This window comes from Rhinolophus ferrumequinum, chromosome 6, assembly GCF_004115265.2.
Source record: "Rhinolophus ferrumequinum isolate MPI-CBG mRhiFer1 chromosome 6, mRhiFer1_v1.p, whole genome shotgun sequence".
In the NCBI taxonomy this organism is placed as follows: Eukaryota; Metazoa; Chordata; class Mammalia; order Chiroptera; family Rhinolophidae; genus Rhinolophus; species Rhinolophus ferrumequinum.
Genome location: NC_046289.1, coordinates 70,264,632 through 70,282,219, shown reverse-complemented (window position 1 = coordinate 70,282,219; position 17,588 = coordinate 70,264,632). Strand labels below are relative to the sequence as shown.

The 17,588-nt window shown below is 40.0% G+C and overlaps 1 protein-coding gene and 1 pseudogene across 1 annotated transcript in view; one reads left to right on the top strand and one right to left on the bottom strand.

The window, feature by feature from the left end:
• The window catches only part of RYR3 (ryanodine receptor 3), a 479,789-nt gene that overhangs the window by 317,245 nt on the left and 144,956 nt on the right, over positions 1–17,588 (bottom strand). Inside the window, exon 2 of the mRNA XM_033107698.1 lies at positions 16,345–16,464. Coding sequence (XP_032963589.1) covers positions 16,345–16,464 — 120 coding nt within the window. The remainder of the gene's footprint in view (positions 1–16,344; positions 16,465–17,588) is intronic.
• On the top strand, positions 13,414–13,882 carry LOC117023261 (60S ribosomal protein L23a-like; annotated as a pseudogene).

The window sequence follows — 17,588 nt, the reverse complement described above, 5'->3', positions numbered from 1 at the left end:
AGGGCATAGTGGTACAGGACAGATTATGACCTTTCCTTTCCTCTCCCCTCCTGGATAACCAGGAGTTAACTTGGTTAACTATGCATGAGTTCACTTGGCACCATGAGAGAGAATGAACACATTGATAGAAACTGATGGGGAAACGCCATACCTCAGAAAGGAAAGTCCTTGCTTTTGGTGACTTTAGCAAAGGCTGTCAGATCCTATGAAGATGAATGCTTCACATTAGCCACTTAATCTCCAGCGGCATTTGTCCTTATGTTCTCATTGAACAAGATGGAGGGGAAAGCCATGTTTGGTTTCCTATTAAACTTACACATTTTGGGAAAGAAGCAAGTTCATTCACTATTATAGCGATTGAAAACTTTCCATGGCATTCTGTGGGTAAGTGAAAGTGATGCTAACCAAGACAAAGGAGGAGCTTTGCTTCCTTTGTGATGACTTCTGCACTCCCAAACTGGCTGGTTACTTTGTCATTACTCAGTCAAACAAGGAAACACGTGTGTAAAGCCAATGACTGCAAATTCAGCCCCGACACCACTTCTGAAAGTGTGTCGGAGAACTACCTGCAGAAGAATCATGCAGGAGTTGGTTTCAAGAAATAAAGGCAGATTTCTGGCCCTACCCGAGGCATGGATGGGGGGATTGAAGGATACACTCGCTCAAGTCTGAGAACCACTGGCCTTCTGGGTAAGCTCTATGGCACATGCCTTCCACCCCATGCTGGCAGGTGTATCAACTTTAAGGATAAAGCATTCTTGACATAATTTACCTGGGAAATCAAGTAGTGAGCAAAACCACGGTGCTCAATTTCCAACTTGAAGGGGGATCTGAGGAGGTTGTGGAAACTTTCTCACCAACATCAAAAAGTTCTCATCTTTGTTGTCTGTATTTTTCACCAAAAAAAGGAATATTCTGTAGCTATTTACAACAGAGGTTGATAACATTAGACTTTCTTGTGTTCACTGAGTCTCAGAGCTTGAATTAAATTCTAAAAACTCTCATCTTTAGGTAAAAGAAGTGAAATTGTGTGAACCTAGATTTCACAGGTTATCAGAGTAATAATTCAAATTTCAAATCTCAAGTGACTGCTATTGGGATGGAAGAGGTGGGGTAGAGATCAATTATTCCACCCTCTGTGCTGCGAAGCAGTAGTGTACCTGAACTATCCTGAACACGTGATAAGCTGTTCTATTTTGAAGTAGAAATATCTTGGGATGTACAGTGAAGTGCTAAAGTAGCAATTGAGGCAGACTTCCTTCATGAAAGTGCTCCAGTAAGAAACGAATCATTGGGTCAAGGGTTTTTTTGTTTTGTTTTGTTTTTAATTTTGTCAACCACTCCATAGCTGAGGAACAGCTGTGTGACAGGGAGGCTTACAAACAGCTTTCTTTTACAAGTTGTGCTCATCTTCTGCAGGCTTTGGATAAAGCTCAGCTGAGTTTAAGTGAAATGGAAGAAACATGATTTGAAATTTTCCAAAGAGAGAAAGCAGCTAAATCCTGGAATGACAGCATTAGGAACACTTTGTAATCATTCTCTGAAATCATTTGGATGGAGAAAAAAAAATAGTCCTCCACTGTGTTTTGAAATATTTAAAATCACCTATTTGCTGCACATCGGGAAATTAAGAACAGACAAGATATTGTTTACAAATGATTCATAAAATGTTTCCGTTCATATAGTTTGTTCAGGTCACTTTTTAAAAAGAATAAAATAACTGAATGAACTACTGAAAAGGAGAAATAAAGTGGTCAACTTAAACGTCTGAAACTCTTAACTTCTAAAAAAAAATTGTAAGCATTTCCTTTACAAAACTGTTGTTATGTGTGGATAGGCAAATCAGACCTGAGAGGCAATTTAGCATAACGATTTATTGCAAGTTAGAGGGCGAGCAAAATCAGATCTCTTGAATCACTATCCAGTGTGTTCTTTGTAAACAATATAGTTTGATCTCTGAATTATGACTATTTACATAACTTCAAAAGATCACATAAAAGGTCATAACCGTGCCTTAAGTTTCATCCGTAGGTTTTAAGATACTCAGGAGGAATAAAAATGAGAGGTGACATGGTTTTGGTCCTTAAGTCTCAAGTTCTAAAACAAAGGCAATGCAGCCTTTTTCTTCCATGGAAAAGCAACAACTGGAAAAGAGACGCTCTCCTAATCACAGGGAAAAAGGGCAAATCTCTGTGATCTAATTAGCAAGTTCAGGAGTTGGTGGAGGAAGAAAAAATACTGCTAACAGAGACGAAAATAGCAGCTATGAGGTCTGAAGAGCAAAGCACTAAGCCTGCAGAGGAGGGGGCTGTGAATACTACCTACTCATGATTCACCTGGGGCCATTTGGCTGCTGTGAGCAAGTAAATGACAAGGGAACAGGGGAGCGATGGTGCCTCTTCACTCGCTGAATAAATTCTTTGTGAAGATTCCCACCACGAAGGTACAGACTGTCTTTAACTAAAAAGAGGGGACTGATACTGCCTCAAGCAGATAAGTTGTCATGACAGTATTAAATAACTCAAGTAGGAAGGAGGGCAATATAGATGAGGAGAGATCCCGGGGTTAAAAGGCTGGACTTTACATTTTCTCTTTAACTAGGTTCTCGGATCCAGCAAATGACAAATGCATTAATAAACTTGACTTGTGTTGCACTTGACTTTTATGCTATTTCTTTGGATATTTGTTTTCCTGTTTCCCTTCTCATCTCTTGACTGCTAGAAATAACAGAGCATGAGGCTCAATGTGGATATAGAAATGGGAATACAACTTGCGGAAAGAAAACAGTTTAACTGCTAATTGGGAAGAAACGGAATGTGCAGCCATGTTTTTCAGAATCTGAGTAGTAGGATTTGTGTTCCAACCCTTCAGCTTGATCAATTCATATACAGAGCAACATAAAATGAGCCTTTTTGTCATGTTTGCACAAAACAGTAATGATCGCTGGCCCAGTTTGAACAATAATCCATTGCTGCTCCATGCACAGAGGCTGTCCTGGTCCCCAGGACACCACCAGAGGGCCAACCCACCACACATAAGGGACTGTACAGAACACTTTCAGCCACCTTGGGTCACCCCCACATGTTGGACAGCAAGGCCTGAACTTGCAAACAGGTACTCTGGCAGCTAAGAGAAAAAGAATGTCTGGTCCAACAGAATGACTGCCCAGCCTCCACTTTCTGCGTGCCACTGCATGGCCACCATCCTCGGGAAAACTGCAGGACTAAATCCACCAATGCTGGTACCTTTGTTTTCTTTAGACAACTAACAGCGTGTAAATTCTCTGCTGTTTCATTTGTCCTCTTTTGTAATCTCATTTCCGTAATGCACTCACCCTCCAGTCTCCTGGCCCACCTCCCCCGTCCAAATCTGCCGGAACACCTACTCCACCATCAACACTCTCCATCCTCCTCCCCTGCCTTCTCCCTGAAAACTGCCTGAACAGATGAAACCTGTCTCCTCCTGAAGAACCCTGCTTCCCTTAGGGAATCTCCCAACTACAGGATGCTCATTTTCTCACACCTCAGGTAACTTGGCCTCCTTCTCCCATCCGGAACTATTTCGAGATCATCTCTCTTCCACAAGTTAGCTCCTTTCTTTAAGTTCCCTATACCTGTAACATCACCGTCCACTCCCTCTCTTTGTGCTGTGACCTTCCCACCTTCATCGAAATCTCGGGCTCCTTTTCGTTTCTGCTCTTGGTGATTTGAATATTCACACTGTTATTTGTTGCACTATATGCCCCCCACTTGCCCCAAATAGATGTTGAAGTCTTAACCCTGGTAACTGAATATGACCTTATTTAGAAATAGGGTCTTTACAGATGTAATCAAGTCAAGATGAGGTCATTAGGGTAGAGCCGAATTTAATATAACCGATGGCCTTATTAGGAGAGGAAACTACCACGTGAAGACAGAGAAAAAGGGCCATGTGGAGATGGCAAAGAGATTGGGGTTATGCTGCCACAAACCAAGGAACACCTGGGGCCACCAAAGACTGAAATGAATGGACAAGGAGAGATCCTCCCCTATAGGTTCTGGAAGGAACATGGCTCTGCCAACACCTTGATTGCACGTTCTACCATGCAGAACTGTAATGGAATATGCTTCTGTTGTGTGAAGCCACCTAGTTTGTGGGAATTCGTTATAGGTACTGTAGGAAAGTAACGTGCTGTATGAATGAATAACTTACCATACCATGGCCTCTCATTTATTTTACTTCCTCTTTATCAGTGATATTCTACTGTTCAGTTCAGCCACTCTTTCACGGTCATACACTGAGGACTATTTTCAGCCAAAATGCTCTACTCTGAAAGCTCTGACACACTCCACTGTCTACCCATCCGCTCATCTTCTAGCTTGTTTGCTCATTCAACTACTCTCATTTTTACATGCTTATACCTTTTCACTACCAGTCCCCTCCTAACTTTGGTTCTCTCCCCATTCAGTTTATGTTCCAAGATTTCATGGTCCAATCTCCTAAACAATCTTATCCCTCTGTGGTTTATTATACTCACCTGGCAACATTTTGACCCTGACTGTGCTGGGACTGTGAGGGCTGCTGCAGAAAACGGGACATTCAGAAAATTGGTAGCACTAAAAATCCATGGTTACCCACCTCGACTGCTTCTCAGTGCTGGGCCCTTATACAGCTCAACAATTCTACACTCTTCTCAAGGCAGCTTGCTCTCCAAAGCTTTCTGCACAAAACCTACGGGTCTACTCCCATCCTTGCCTTCTTCCTTCCTATTCAATAGAATATGAGTTCCTCCTTTACTTATCTTCCTCATCGCTGTTCTTAATACCAATCCTTTCCTCTACATTAGCAATTTTCATTCTAAACCATCGCTTCCCACATCTGTTTCTCTTTCTTCTCTTTCTCCACTTGTACCTTCACACCAACATTTAAACATGCTTAAGTCTTTCCTGCCACAAAAATCCTTCCATTGTCAGACCCTCTGCAGCTATCCCTCTCGCTTCCAGAGATGTCTGCCCTGGTGATTTGAATATTTGAATATTATCTTTATCTTCTTACTTTCCTCTTACTCTCCACGTCCACTAAATTGGCTTCTGCCCTCATCATCCCATTGAAAGAGCTCTCACCAAGGTTGCCATTGGCCTCAATCTCACTGCATCTAACAGACACGTTCCATCCTATTACTTGACCTCCAAGTGACATTCTACCCTACTGATTACGCTCCTTCTTGACACTCTTCCCTTTCTCTCTGTGGCTTCTATGACATCACACACGTTTCTATTTCCCCTCTGATCTCTCAGGATTCTCTTCCTCCACGAATTTTTAAATATTGTCATCTTCTAGGCCCTCCTCTCTTCTTAATCCATATTTTCCCCACTCATTCATATAGCATGATTAATATCCTTAAGCCAACAGCACCTCCACCCCAACCTCTTTTTCTAAACTCCTGATCCATATATCCAAATGTCTATCAAAATTTCCTCTTAGATGTCTTCAAGGCCTTTTGAATTCACTATGTCCATAATTCAGTTCACAAGCATCACCACCACCCTCTGTTGTAACTTATTCCTTCTTCAATATACCCCATTTTAGTAAATAATATGCGTTCTACAGCAGCTAAAGCTCCTAACTCTAGAGTCGCACTTGACTTCTCCCACCTTAATCCCTTCACCATCCGATGCATTCCATTAACTGTGCTAAATTAAATTTAATTCCAGTCCGTTCATCTTCTTTTACATATGAGGAACCTATGCAGCTTCTACAAGTTCATGTTTCCTTCAGACAATAAGCCGGTTTGTGTTCATCTCCATCCTTGCCATTTCAAATCTGTATGCTCAACTCCTCTTTTTTCTGTTGCATGTGCCAAAGCGGCACTCAATTTAATCCTTCGTTAATAGTGCCATCTATTAGTTCTCTTTCACAACCTCAATATCTCCTCGAGACCCTCCTACCTCTCTTCCTAGAAATATGCCTGTGTCTCTCATCATCAAAAGCCCTTTATAACTGAGATTCTGCTTCAAAATTTTCTCTTCTTCCTTTTATCACTTAACTCCTTCAAAGAGTAGTGAACACTCACTGATGAGGTTCTGGTTCAGGTAATGATGGAGATGCTTACAACAGAATAAGCCTTCTGATAATGATAATTACCAACTCCAGACAAGTATTTTATAAAATAACTGTTTGAAGGCAGTGAGGACCAACCGAAAGCTGAGGAACTATGACTCTTGAAAGATGAGAAGCCAACTAGGTGATATCCACATTTAATTAATTTTCCCGAGAGCATTCCTCTATTCGTGGGGTCCATGGCGGATAGATCTCAAGAAAAAAAATAGACAAAAACAAAACTTCTGTGGAGTCAGAGGCCTGAGTTTAGGGCTGTCAGCATGTCTAGAAATTATAGGGGAGAAGGCTGAAAAGAAGGGAACCATCTCAAATCAGCATACAAATTCCCCTTGGATTTTTAGCCAACTCACCAGTTGTAAAGGGCAACATTCCAGATACCCAACAGAAACCAATAGCTGGAATGCTAAAAATGAGCCAAAATTTCAGCAGCTACCAGTTCTGGAATGTCAGAATTTGGTGTTCAAATCTTGCTATCTAGAGGAGGTTAGGAAGCACTTCAGGATTTTCATTAAAACCCAGGAAGGCTATATCCCCAGACCAATGACTATACCTTAGAACTAAAGGCAAAACTATTATAGAATAGACCAAGCTGCTAGAACAAAATACAATATTCTTCAGGAGAAGATAAAACAAACCAGAATAACTACAAAGTATCACCTACAATGTTCAGCATACAATTACTAGATATTCAAATAAATAGAAAAATGAGACTTATAAGCAAGAGAAAAACTAGTCATTATATCAGACTCACAGACAATTCAAATATTTGTATTCATAGTCAAAAAGTTAAAACTATTATAAATGTGTTAAAGAATTTTTCTGAAAAAAAGGAAATAATGAGAGGAGAGAATAAGAATTTGAGAATATGTAAAAGCTTAGGAATAAACTAGTAGAAATTTTGTAAGGTAAAAATATAATATCTGAGTCATTGGAGGGAGTTAATAGTACATTTGCATCAAAGAAAAATCACTAAACATAAAAATAAGTCAATAGGAATTATTCAAACTAAAGAAAAAAGAGAAAAATACTTGAAGAAAAAAATGACAAGTTTTAATGACCTATGAAACAATATAAAATAGTTTAATATATCAGTAATTGAGGTTCTAGAAGGAGAGAATAAATGTGGCAGATAAAATACTTTAAGAAATGTGGCCCCAAAATTTCTAAACTTGATAAAAAAAGAAGTACTAAAAACCAAGAGATCCATAAAATTCAGCAACATCCAAGCTAGGTAAAGTCAAGGAAAATTACCCTGAAAAATATCATTTAAACTGCTGAGAATAAAAGATAAAGCAAAAATTCTTAATACCTTCCAGAGAAAAAGACTTATGTGCAGAGAAACAAGAAGACAACAGCTAATTCTCACCAACCTCTCCCCCGCAAATAAAACAAACGAAAAAACCCCACAAGGCTGAAAGACAACAAAATACCACCTTTAAAGTGCTGAAAGAAAAAAAAAAAGTCAAACCAGGATTTTATATAGACAAAACATCCTTCAAAAATAAAGAAAAAATAAGGACATTCTCAGTGAAACAAAATCTGGGAGAATTAGTCTCAAGTAGACCTGCACTACAAGAAATACTAAAGGATATGATTCAGACTGAAGGAAAATGCTGCCAGATGGAAATCTAGATACACAGGAAAGAATGAAGAGCACTGAAAATGGTAAATATGTGGATATTGTAAAAAACTATTTTTCCTTTTCTTAATTTTTAAGAGACAATTGACTCTTTGAAACAAAAATAATAAAGTATTGTGCGTTAGATAACATCGAAATAAAATATATGCTGTAATAGCACAAAGGATATAAGGAAAGTAGTATAATATTACTTCAAGGGAGATCTTGTTAAGAATTTATATTGTAATACCTAGAGAAATTACTAAAAAAAAATTACTAAAATTACTAAATACAAAGAGGTAGAACTATAAAGCCAATAGAGGAGATAAAATGAAATACTTAAAAAATATTTGACTTAAAGAAGGCAGAAAAGGAAAAACAGAGGAACAAAAACCAGAGGGACAAACAAAAAATAACAAGAAGGTGGACTAAAACCCAACAGTATCAATTATTACAATAAATGCAAATGGACTGAATACTCCAATAAAACATCAGAGGTTAATGAGGGCAAAAAAGCAACACCTAACTATATGCTGTTTACAAGGGACATACTTTAAATATAAAGATAAACAACGTCTTAAATATAAGACATAAACAAATTGAAAACAAAAAGATGAAAGAAGATATATCACACAAATAGTAACTTTAGAAAGCTGTGGCTATGTTAACATCCGTCAACGTATACTATAAGACCGAGGATAAACAGGGACATTTGATGATGACAAAAGAATCAATTCATCAAGAAAACACACAAAAAAATCTTATTAGCTCAAAAATTATATAAGCTCAGATTATATAAGCTCAAAACAGAGCTTTAAAATGCATGGAATAAAACTGATAAAGCTAAAGGGATTTATAGGTAAATTCTCAATCACACTTAACACCTCTCTCTCAGTAACTGATAGAACAAGTAGGTATAACTCTGTAAGGATATATAAGATTTCAACAGCACTATCAACCATCTCAAAAGTCATAAAAAGTACATTCAACAACTAGAGAATAGTTTTGGATTTTTTTTTTAAGTACACATGGAACCTTCACCCAGATAGACCATATGCTGTACCATAAAATAAGTCTCAATAAATTGCAAAGGACTGAAATCATTCAGAGTGTGTTCTCTCACCATATTAAAGCTAAGTTAGAAATCAATAACAAAAATCTACATCTCACTGATTCACTTTATTTTTTGAAAACCATTCACTCACTGCTTAACCCTTTTCATCGAACTTACTCTCTCTGATTCTCCTTTTTATTTCACTTTTAAAGGTCACAAATGTCCTCCTCATCCTCAAATCAGGCTTTTAAACTATTTAATTCATTAATTCAGTACATGGGAAACGTAACTGAAGTCAAGCAACAGTTCCTGAGTTCCCGAGGCCCTAATACCTGTCTGGCCCTCTGCTGGTGACAATAAAGGCTATTGCTTAAATACTAATAGTACTTTGGGTGTGTCAAGCACTATCCTAAATACTTTACAGTTGGCCCTTGAATAACACAGGTTTGAACTGGGTACATGCATATTTTTCTCAATAAATATATTGGAAGATTTTTTTGGAGATTTGCAACAATTTGGAAAAACTCGCAGATCAACCTCATGATTTTCCTGGCATTTTCTTTTCTCTAGCTTACTTTATTGCAAGAATATAGTATATAATACATACACATACAAAATATTTACCAGTTGACTGTTTATGTTATCGGTAAGGTTCCCGTTCGACAGTAAGTTTTGGAGGGAGTCAAAAGTTATATGTGGATTTTTGACTCTGGTGTGGTAAAGGGCCAGCGCCCTTAACCCTCACATTGCTCAAGGGTCAACTGTACAATTATGAATTCTTGTAATTGAATCTTCATAATGATCCTACGGGATGGGTACTTCAGTGCAGATATTTTGACTCCTGTTTACAGTATTTCCATGCTTATATTCCAATAGAGGCATTTAGTAATCTGCATTATCCCCTTTTATAAACTACTCTCTAGAAAATATACAATAATTTCATTGATGCCATAGAAAATTAGCTATAACATTTTAACACTGCTTTCTGTTCTCTCTCAGAGCATTTGCATTTTAATTGTTTAAGCAACATACATATTTTTAACTTTGGAATGTCAGGCATTCAGAGGACAGATGAGGGAAGGTTGTGAAAGGAGGTATGGAGATAAGCCCAAGTATTCTTAAAATCCAATCACGTGGAGAAATATGTCTTCTTTATCCTTACGTAAGTTGGATCCATGATAGTTTTATTGCTGAGTATTATAGACATTAGACAGGAATTCAATTTTGGAATGAATAATCTTCAGAAAGTCACTTAACTAAATTCTTGTCCCCTTCTTTGTAAATGAGCACAGTGTTTGCTTTACAGGGTTGTAAAAATTACGCAAGAGGATGTATTAGGTTGGTACAAAAGTAACTGTAGTTTTTGCAATTTTTAACCTTTTAAACCATAATTACTTTTGCACCAACTTAATAAGAACCCACTGTTGTACATTGCATAGTGCACATATGTCTGATAAATGCGGAAAAAACAGTTCAAAATTTCAACTTATAAGTCTCTTTATATTAAATGACCAGAGAGTTTTTTGAAATAAGTTTTATACTAGTTTGGCTTTTACTAAGATCTCAAGTCCATAGAAAATAATACACACTAAAACATCCACCAGAAGCTCAAAGAAGAGAATACAACCTCAGGCTGAGCCTCTGTCTCTGCAAATTTGTACAGGCTTAGTTTTTTAGGATTAAATAGTAAATAAATCTATTTCCGTGCAAAAGATAATAATAATAGAAAATAGATTATTTTTAGCCTAAAATACTATCTTAATTTATGTCATGTACATAATGATGTTTGAACAATCACAGATGTTTAATACTGGGTCTCAAGAGCCTATACAACTGTTCAGAAACCACAGTAGAATATTTTTCATTTTCAGAAGAGAAGGTGAAAACAACAGGAATGAAATTTCTCCGGAAATTTTCAGTTTGAAAATTGGATTTGAAACTGTAATTTTTACTTCAAATAAACAATAATCAGTAAGACAAAGTGTTCCCCAAGAGAGGGGCAGAACTTCATTCCGTGACACCTGGAGCCAGACTTTACACATGCCCTTGACTTTTGAAGGGCACTAGGGTAAGCTGTTTCACTTCTCCAAGTTCAGTTTCATCATCATTAAAATCAGTGAAACAAAGAAATCTTGGTCTGTTGAACTGATTTTAAACAAAATGTTCCTACACTCTTCCTACTTTTTGATGATGACCTATAATTAAAGAGATAGAAGTCAGGATTTGGAAAGGTACTGGGCTTCCACAAACATCTGACAAGGCTACAGTAGTTAAAGAGCTGTTATCAGTGAAGAAAGATTACTGTGGGATACAGGCTTACGAAATTCTTTTCTCCTTCTGCGTGAGAATATGACCTTCAGTTAGCCGCTCAGTTTTGTTTTGGGGACAGCCTGATAAAATCGATATGTTAATTATGCTGTTAGAGAACACTGCTTATGGCAAAAATGAACCCTGATGAGTTCAACCCTGCATCTGGACTGGGAACACTACCGACACCTGATAGGAAGCCATATCTTTGCAATTCCCGAGTGTGGAGACTCTTGTAGCTGCTGTGGTCCTTTGTGGGGAGCCCCAAAGCTATGACTGTAGAGTTGTTAAAAGAGACATTGGCTCCTGTGGGACACGAGGCTTTTAAGCCATGGGGACTATTACACCTGCCTGACATGGACCTCGTCTCTTGGCATCTGACCTGTCTTCTTGGGGTGGGGGATTCAGAAGCCAACTCCCGGACCACTATAAGGATTCCTGCAGGACTGCCTGACATTTCCCAGCAGGCAAGCCATGGTTCCTGTCCTACTGAGCAGACTGGTGCCAAGCGGTCTATGAGAGTCACGAGTCTGGATGTTAAGGGGAACCCAAAACGCCTGATGGGCACTGCAGATACAAAACAGATGATATACACATATGCGAGGTAGGACAATTAAGTTCGCGAACTCACCCTAGAAAAAGTGCTCCATACCTGATTGCTGAATATCACTACAGTCACCTTTGAAGTACTCCCCTTGGGAAGTTATGCACCGATGCCAGTGCCTAGTCCACCCTTCAAAGCAATTTAGGAACTCTTTTCCTGGAATGGCCATTAGAACTTTTGTATTACCCTTGATGTCCTGAATGTCATCATAATGTCTTCCTTTCAAAATTTCCTTTATCTTTGGGTAAAGAAAGAAGTCATTGGGGGCCAGATCAGGTGAGTAGGGAGGGTGTTCCAATACAGTTATTTGTTTACTGGCCAAAAACTCCCTCACAGACAGTGCCGTGTGAGCTGGTGCATTGTCGTGATGCAAGAGTCATGAACTGTTGGCAAAAAGTTCAAGTCATCAAACTTTTTCACGCAGCCTTATCAGCACTTCCAAATAGTAAACTTGGTTAACTGTTTGTCCAGTTGGTACAAATTCATAATGAATAATCTCTCTGATATCAAAAAAGGTTAGCACATCGTTGCAACAAGTTCGCAAACTTAATTGTCAGACCTCGTATGTGTATATACATGTGTATAATATATATATGTATAATATATATGTGTATGATATATATGTGTATAATATATATGTTTTATATATATGTGTGTGTGTATATATATATATATATACACACACACATATATATAGTAAGAACTAGAGGAAAATTAGAAAAGTTGTAAATTCTGGTTCCTGGGAACACACTTAAAAATGACAATAAATAAACATTTGCTGCGATTATAAATAAAGACACAATGCTTCTTCTCCATGTTTTCTGGTCCTTGGTTATAATTATGAGTCTTTCAGACAAAACAAGATGCCCTTCAATTCCTGGAGCTGTGCTTAGTTGAAAGGGATGCTGAATAACGGTGCTTCCGTCCGCTAGTATCTGCAGTTTCAGGAGACCTTCAAAGAAGGGTAGGCCATGGCATGCAGGAATCAAAGTCATAAGAGCTCTCCAAAGTTCTAAAGAATATCCCTGTCTACAGCAAGTGTTGATAGTCTTATACTTTTGCTTCTTATTCTTCTACTCTCACTTCAATATGACTTCCTTTTCTCAGGGCTTGTACACTAAAAATATATTTTGAGTACCTTATCTCATATCTGCTTTCTCTGAGGTCTGTCTTCTCCTTAGAGTGCATCTCAATTCTATCTCTGTGTTTCATCTAGCTTGAAATACACTTGACAAGGAAACTCCAAAGTCACTGTTTGGCTCTATAGCTGCCTGATAAGAGTGGTATTTGAGGCCTATGCCTCATGTCCAGTTCCAGGCTTGGGAATACATCTTCTTACTCCCTTGCACGATTTATGTTAGCTTCGAAGAATCTAAGAACAGCACAACTAGCTGTGAAATTGGATAGTAGAAAATTTGGTGAAATATTTAGTGTAAAGCGAGGGGACAGGCCAGAAGGGATGTATGCGTAGCTACAGCTGACTGCAGGAAATGCTGAAGCCACAGAAAATGGGTTCTTCTAGCCGTCTGCTCCCAGGAATGGCAACAGGAAATTTTGAATACCTACCCTAGCCTTTCTTTGAACTTGACCCTATTTCTCTGTGAAGAGCTCTTATGGTGCACTTTCCTCACACTACGCAGAAAAGAGACATATGCTCATGAAATGATAGTGGGCGTAACCACCCGTATCCTTTTGGGAAAGCAGTTGAATGCGCTTTATGCTCCTACAAAGATGGCACCAAGAGCGAAGAAGGAAGCCCCTGCCCTCCCAAAGCTGAAGCCAATGCAAAGGCTTTGAAGGCAAAGAAAGCAGTCCTGAAAGGTGTCCACAGCCACAAAAAAAAAAAAGATCTGGACGTCACCCACCTTCCGAAGGCCCAAGACACTGTGCTCCCAAGGCAGCCCAGATACCCTGGGCAGGGCGCCCCCAGGAAAAACAAGCTTCACCACTGTGCCATCAGCGAGTTCCCCCTGACTACCCAGTCAGCCATGAAGACGATAGAAGACAACATATGCTTGTGTTCATTGTGGATGTCAAGGCCAAAACAAGCACCAGATCACACAGGCTGTGAAGAAGCTCTATGACATTGACACAGCCAAGGTCAACCCTGATCAGGCCTGATGATGAAAAGAAGGCACTTGTTCGGCTGTGTTCTGACTATGATGCTTTGGATGTTGCCAACAAAATTGGGAGCATCTAAACTGTGTCAGCTGGCTAGTTCTAAACATAAAAATTGTTCACTGTAAATAAAAAACTACCCTTCATGTTCCTAACACCATTACTTCTACTCCTGGACATTTACTCCAGGAAGCAAGAGTACACCAACAAAACCACATATATGAAACTTTTTTAATAACCATGAATGATTATTTTTATAACTGGGGACTACAAAGCATTCTTAAGTTATGATATATAGTTGTTTTTTATCTGTTTTACGTGATCTAGTTTAGGTAAGATTAAATCATAATGGCCAATGGTTATATACAGTTTACAATGTGCTAGGCAACTTACAAGTGCTATGCACTTCACATGTATTAACTCATTTAATACTATGACAGTCTAGGTAGTTACTAGTAAATTATCATTAAGCAGATGAGGGAACTAAGCTCAGAAAGGTGAGGTACCTTGCTCAAGCTCCTGGCTGAGCAGGTGAGTGGTGGATACAGGCTTCAAACTCTGACAATCTGGCCCCAGAGCCTGTGCCCTAAACCACTGTCGCATGTCCCACTCAATGAATGACTAGAAAATGGCACCACTGGTTTCTAATTCAGGTCAACACTCTTTCTACTGCACCAGGCTGCACGTCATCTTGCAGATGAGAAAACTGAACACAAGGCTGAGTGACTTGCTCATGGCCACATGACAAGCTAATGGCTGAGAATTAACTTCTTGACTTCTAATCTAATGATCTTCCTATTAACCCAGACTGCTGGGAATGAAAAGAAAAATACCCAGCTAAGAACAAAAGCAAATGAGAAAAGACCTCAGGGAAATCAAGTCTAAGACCTTTAAAAAGATAAAAGTCTTCCTTGTCTCTTTGCCCTGCCATTTATTTTAATGTGACTCTGTCCTACTGGTACTGGCCAGATGTGCCACTGACAGATGTTTGTACTCATGGATCAGTGACTTACATGAGAGGGAGAGTGACGAGAGGAGAGGGCCTTCTGGGAGATGCGGCCATCATGTAGTGTGTGCACATATGGTGTTCTAGGATTGCGTCAAGCTCTGCATGTGTGTTTGTGGTGGGATGTTCATGCAGCAAAATGACATGCCAATCAGCTGGTCCCATTGGAAAATGTTTTCTGATTGATTAACAAAAAGGTTCTGTGAGAAAAACTGAGCTTGGAGGGCGTAATGGTTAGTTATGTGTGATCTTGGCTCGATTACAGTACTCAGTTGTTTAATCAAATGACAATCTAGCTTTTGATGTGAAGATACTTTGTAGATGCTCTTAACATCTACAATCCGTTGACTTTAAAGATGATTACACGATAATATGGTGGGCCTCACCCAATCAGTTGAAGGCCTTAAGAATAAAACTGGGGGGGAAAATCTGCCTCAAGATACCATTAACTCCTGCCTGAACTTCCAGCTGATCTGACCTACAGATTTCAGACATACCAACCCCTGTAACTGCATGAACTAATTCCTTAAAATAAATCCACATCTATCTATCCATCCATCCATCCATCCGCCCGCCTGCCCTCCCATCTCTATCTATCAAGAGGGAGAGATCCTATTGGTTCTGTTTCTCTGGAGAACCCTGACTGATACAAGCATCTTGCCAGGACTGCTAAGAACTTTGAGAATGCTGAGCACACAGATCCACTTGACACACAGATCATGAAAAGCAGAAACAGCCCGATAATGGAGGAAGAAAAGTTTGGCGGAAGAGATAAGCCATTCCATGTCATCACATAGGCAGAGACCGTGCAAATATTCCTCTCTGTCCCCAGGTCACAGCAGGCAGATAGTTCCAACAACCTCAGCAGAGTCGGAACTCAAAATGGTGTGCTCGCTGCGAAACACAAGCCCACACACATGAGTCCCGGAGCAATAAATGACAGCTGGGCATTAAGGACATGCACTCAGATTTCTAGGAATGAACAACAAGAAAAGGTGTTCTGAGAGCATTAAAAGAACCTTTTGCACGAAGGCTGGCAGTGACCTCCATGCTGCCCCTGTGCCCTGGTGAACACTGACAGGCAAGCCCCTCTACTCCTTCACACGGCTCTGGGTTCCCTGGGCTGGGGACAGTGATGTTTTAAATCTGATCTGCTTCCTATTTTAAAAGTAAGTAGGTCCTCCTTGTTTTTTTTTTTTTTTTTCTTAAATGAACAAACAAAACAGAAACAAACTTGTAAATACAGAGAACAGATCAGTGGTTACCAGAGGGGAAAGGGGCTGGGGACTGGACAAAAGGGGTGAAAGGGGTCAGTTGGACAGTGATGGAGAGTAACTCAACTTTTGGAGGTGCCACTTGGTAGTGTACATAGATGTCGAATTATAATGTTGTACGCCCGAAACTCGTATAATAAAAATAAATATGTCCTTCCAGATTGCTTCCTCATTACCTTCCTCAGCATCGTCCAGCAGCCCCGCCCCTTAAATGAGTGTTTGGGAGGCCGAAGGGGACAGGGCAGGCCAGGCAATCCATCTCACCTTGGCTTCTGACGTGGGTTCCAGGAAGCACAGGCGATTCCCAAGCCCTTCGGCTGCCAGGCAGAACTTCCTTTGTTCCTTGTGGACGTTCGCGATGCATTGGAGAACCACTTCATCTTCCTGCCAGGGAAACAGAGACACAAAGGTAAGCAGCCAGGGCCTGCCTCCACATGCAGAACCAGGTCCCCGAGTCACCTTGCTGTATCTTTACCGGGTACGCGGAGAGACGTGCTTTTGAATATTATACAGATAAAGGAGACTTTTTTATTCACACGCCTGCATGCACATTCACATGACATAACAGAGCTCCTCCCTGAAGGTAGAGTCTGAATATGGGGCTCCTGGGGACAAGTATATGGCATGGATGCACTACATACATGCACGGCATGGGCCTCACTTCAGACATGTATACAATGCACACAACCCAGGTGAGCAGATAATGGTAACACTGAATGAACATGAAAGCAAACCTAAGCAATCTCTCCAGATATGAAATAAAACAGTAAGGTGTGATTGAGGAAACAGAGAATACAACAGATCACAGGGAGGCGGGAGGCAGGGAAAGAAAGACCATTTAGTGTTGGGTAGTGGAGGCAAGAGTCATGTTTTGTCCAGGGAGGGGTATATGTGGTGGGTAGCACGTTTACCGGAGACGACAGAAGGAACCCGGAGGGTAACAGGAGATGAGTTTTAGACACATGGGAAAGGAAGATCAAAAGACACCTAGAGGATTCAGATCGGAAGGAAGGGTTAGAAGTGAAGTAGAAGAGTCATTCTGAATTCCCAAGGAGCGGGGAGCTGTCCTATGCATCATTCCCCAAAGCAGCCTCCTAAAATTTCAGAGACTTTGTTGGAATGACAATCCTCGTGTTGATGGTCCAGATACGAGGCTGATCTCCATTTACACTAATATGCTCACCTCTTGCACAACCCTGCCTGAGGCTGGGAGGAGAACACTTTCCTTACCAACTCCTCCCTTCTTGTTCCTCCAGTCTTTCAGTACATGCCCTCTTTCCACCATCACTTGACTTCGGGCTTCAAACACCAGAAAGATTTCCAGGTGCATTTAAGTTAAAGGAGTAACCAGAGAAGAGCCAGTTGGAGCTTCCTCCTTAGCAATCACTCCCCTGCTCCTGTCTGATGCCCAGGTCCCCTGGTGTTAGTGTTTGTCCCAGAGTATTGAAAAGGTAGATTAAATAAAAATGGGGTTTTTCTTAAATGGTGTCTGCAGTGTACCTAGCCAT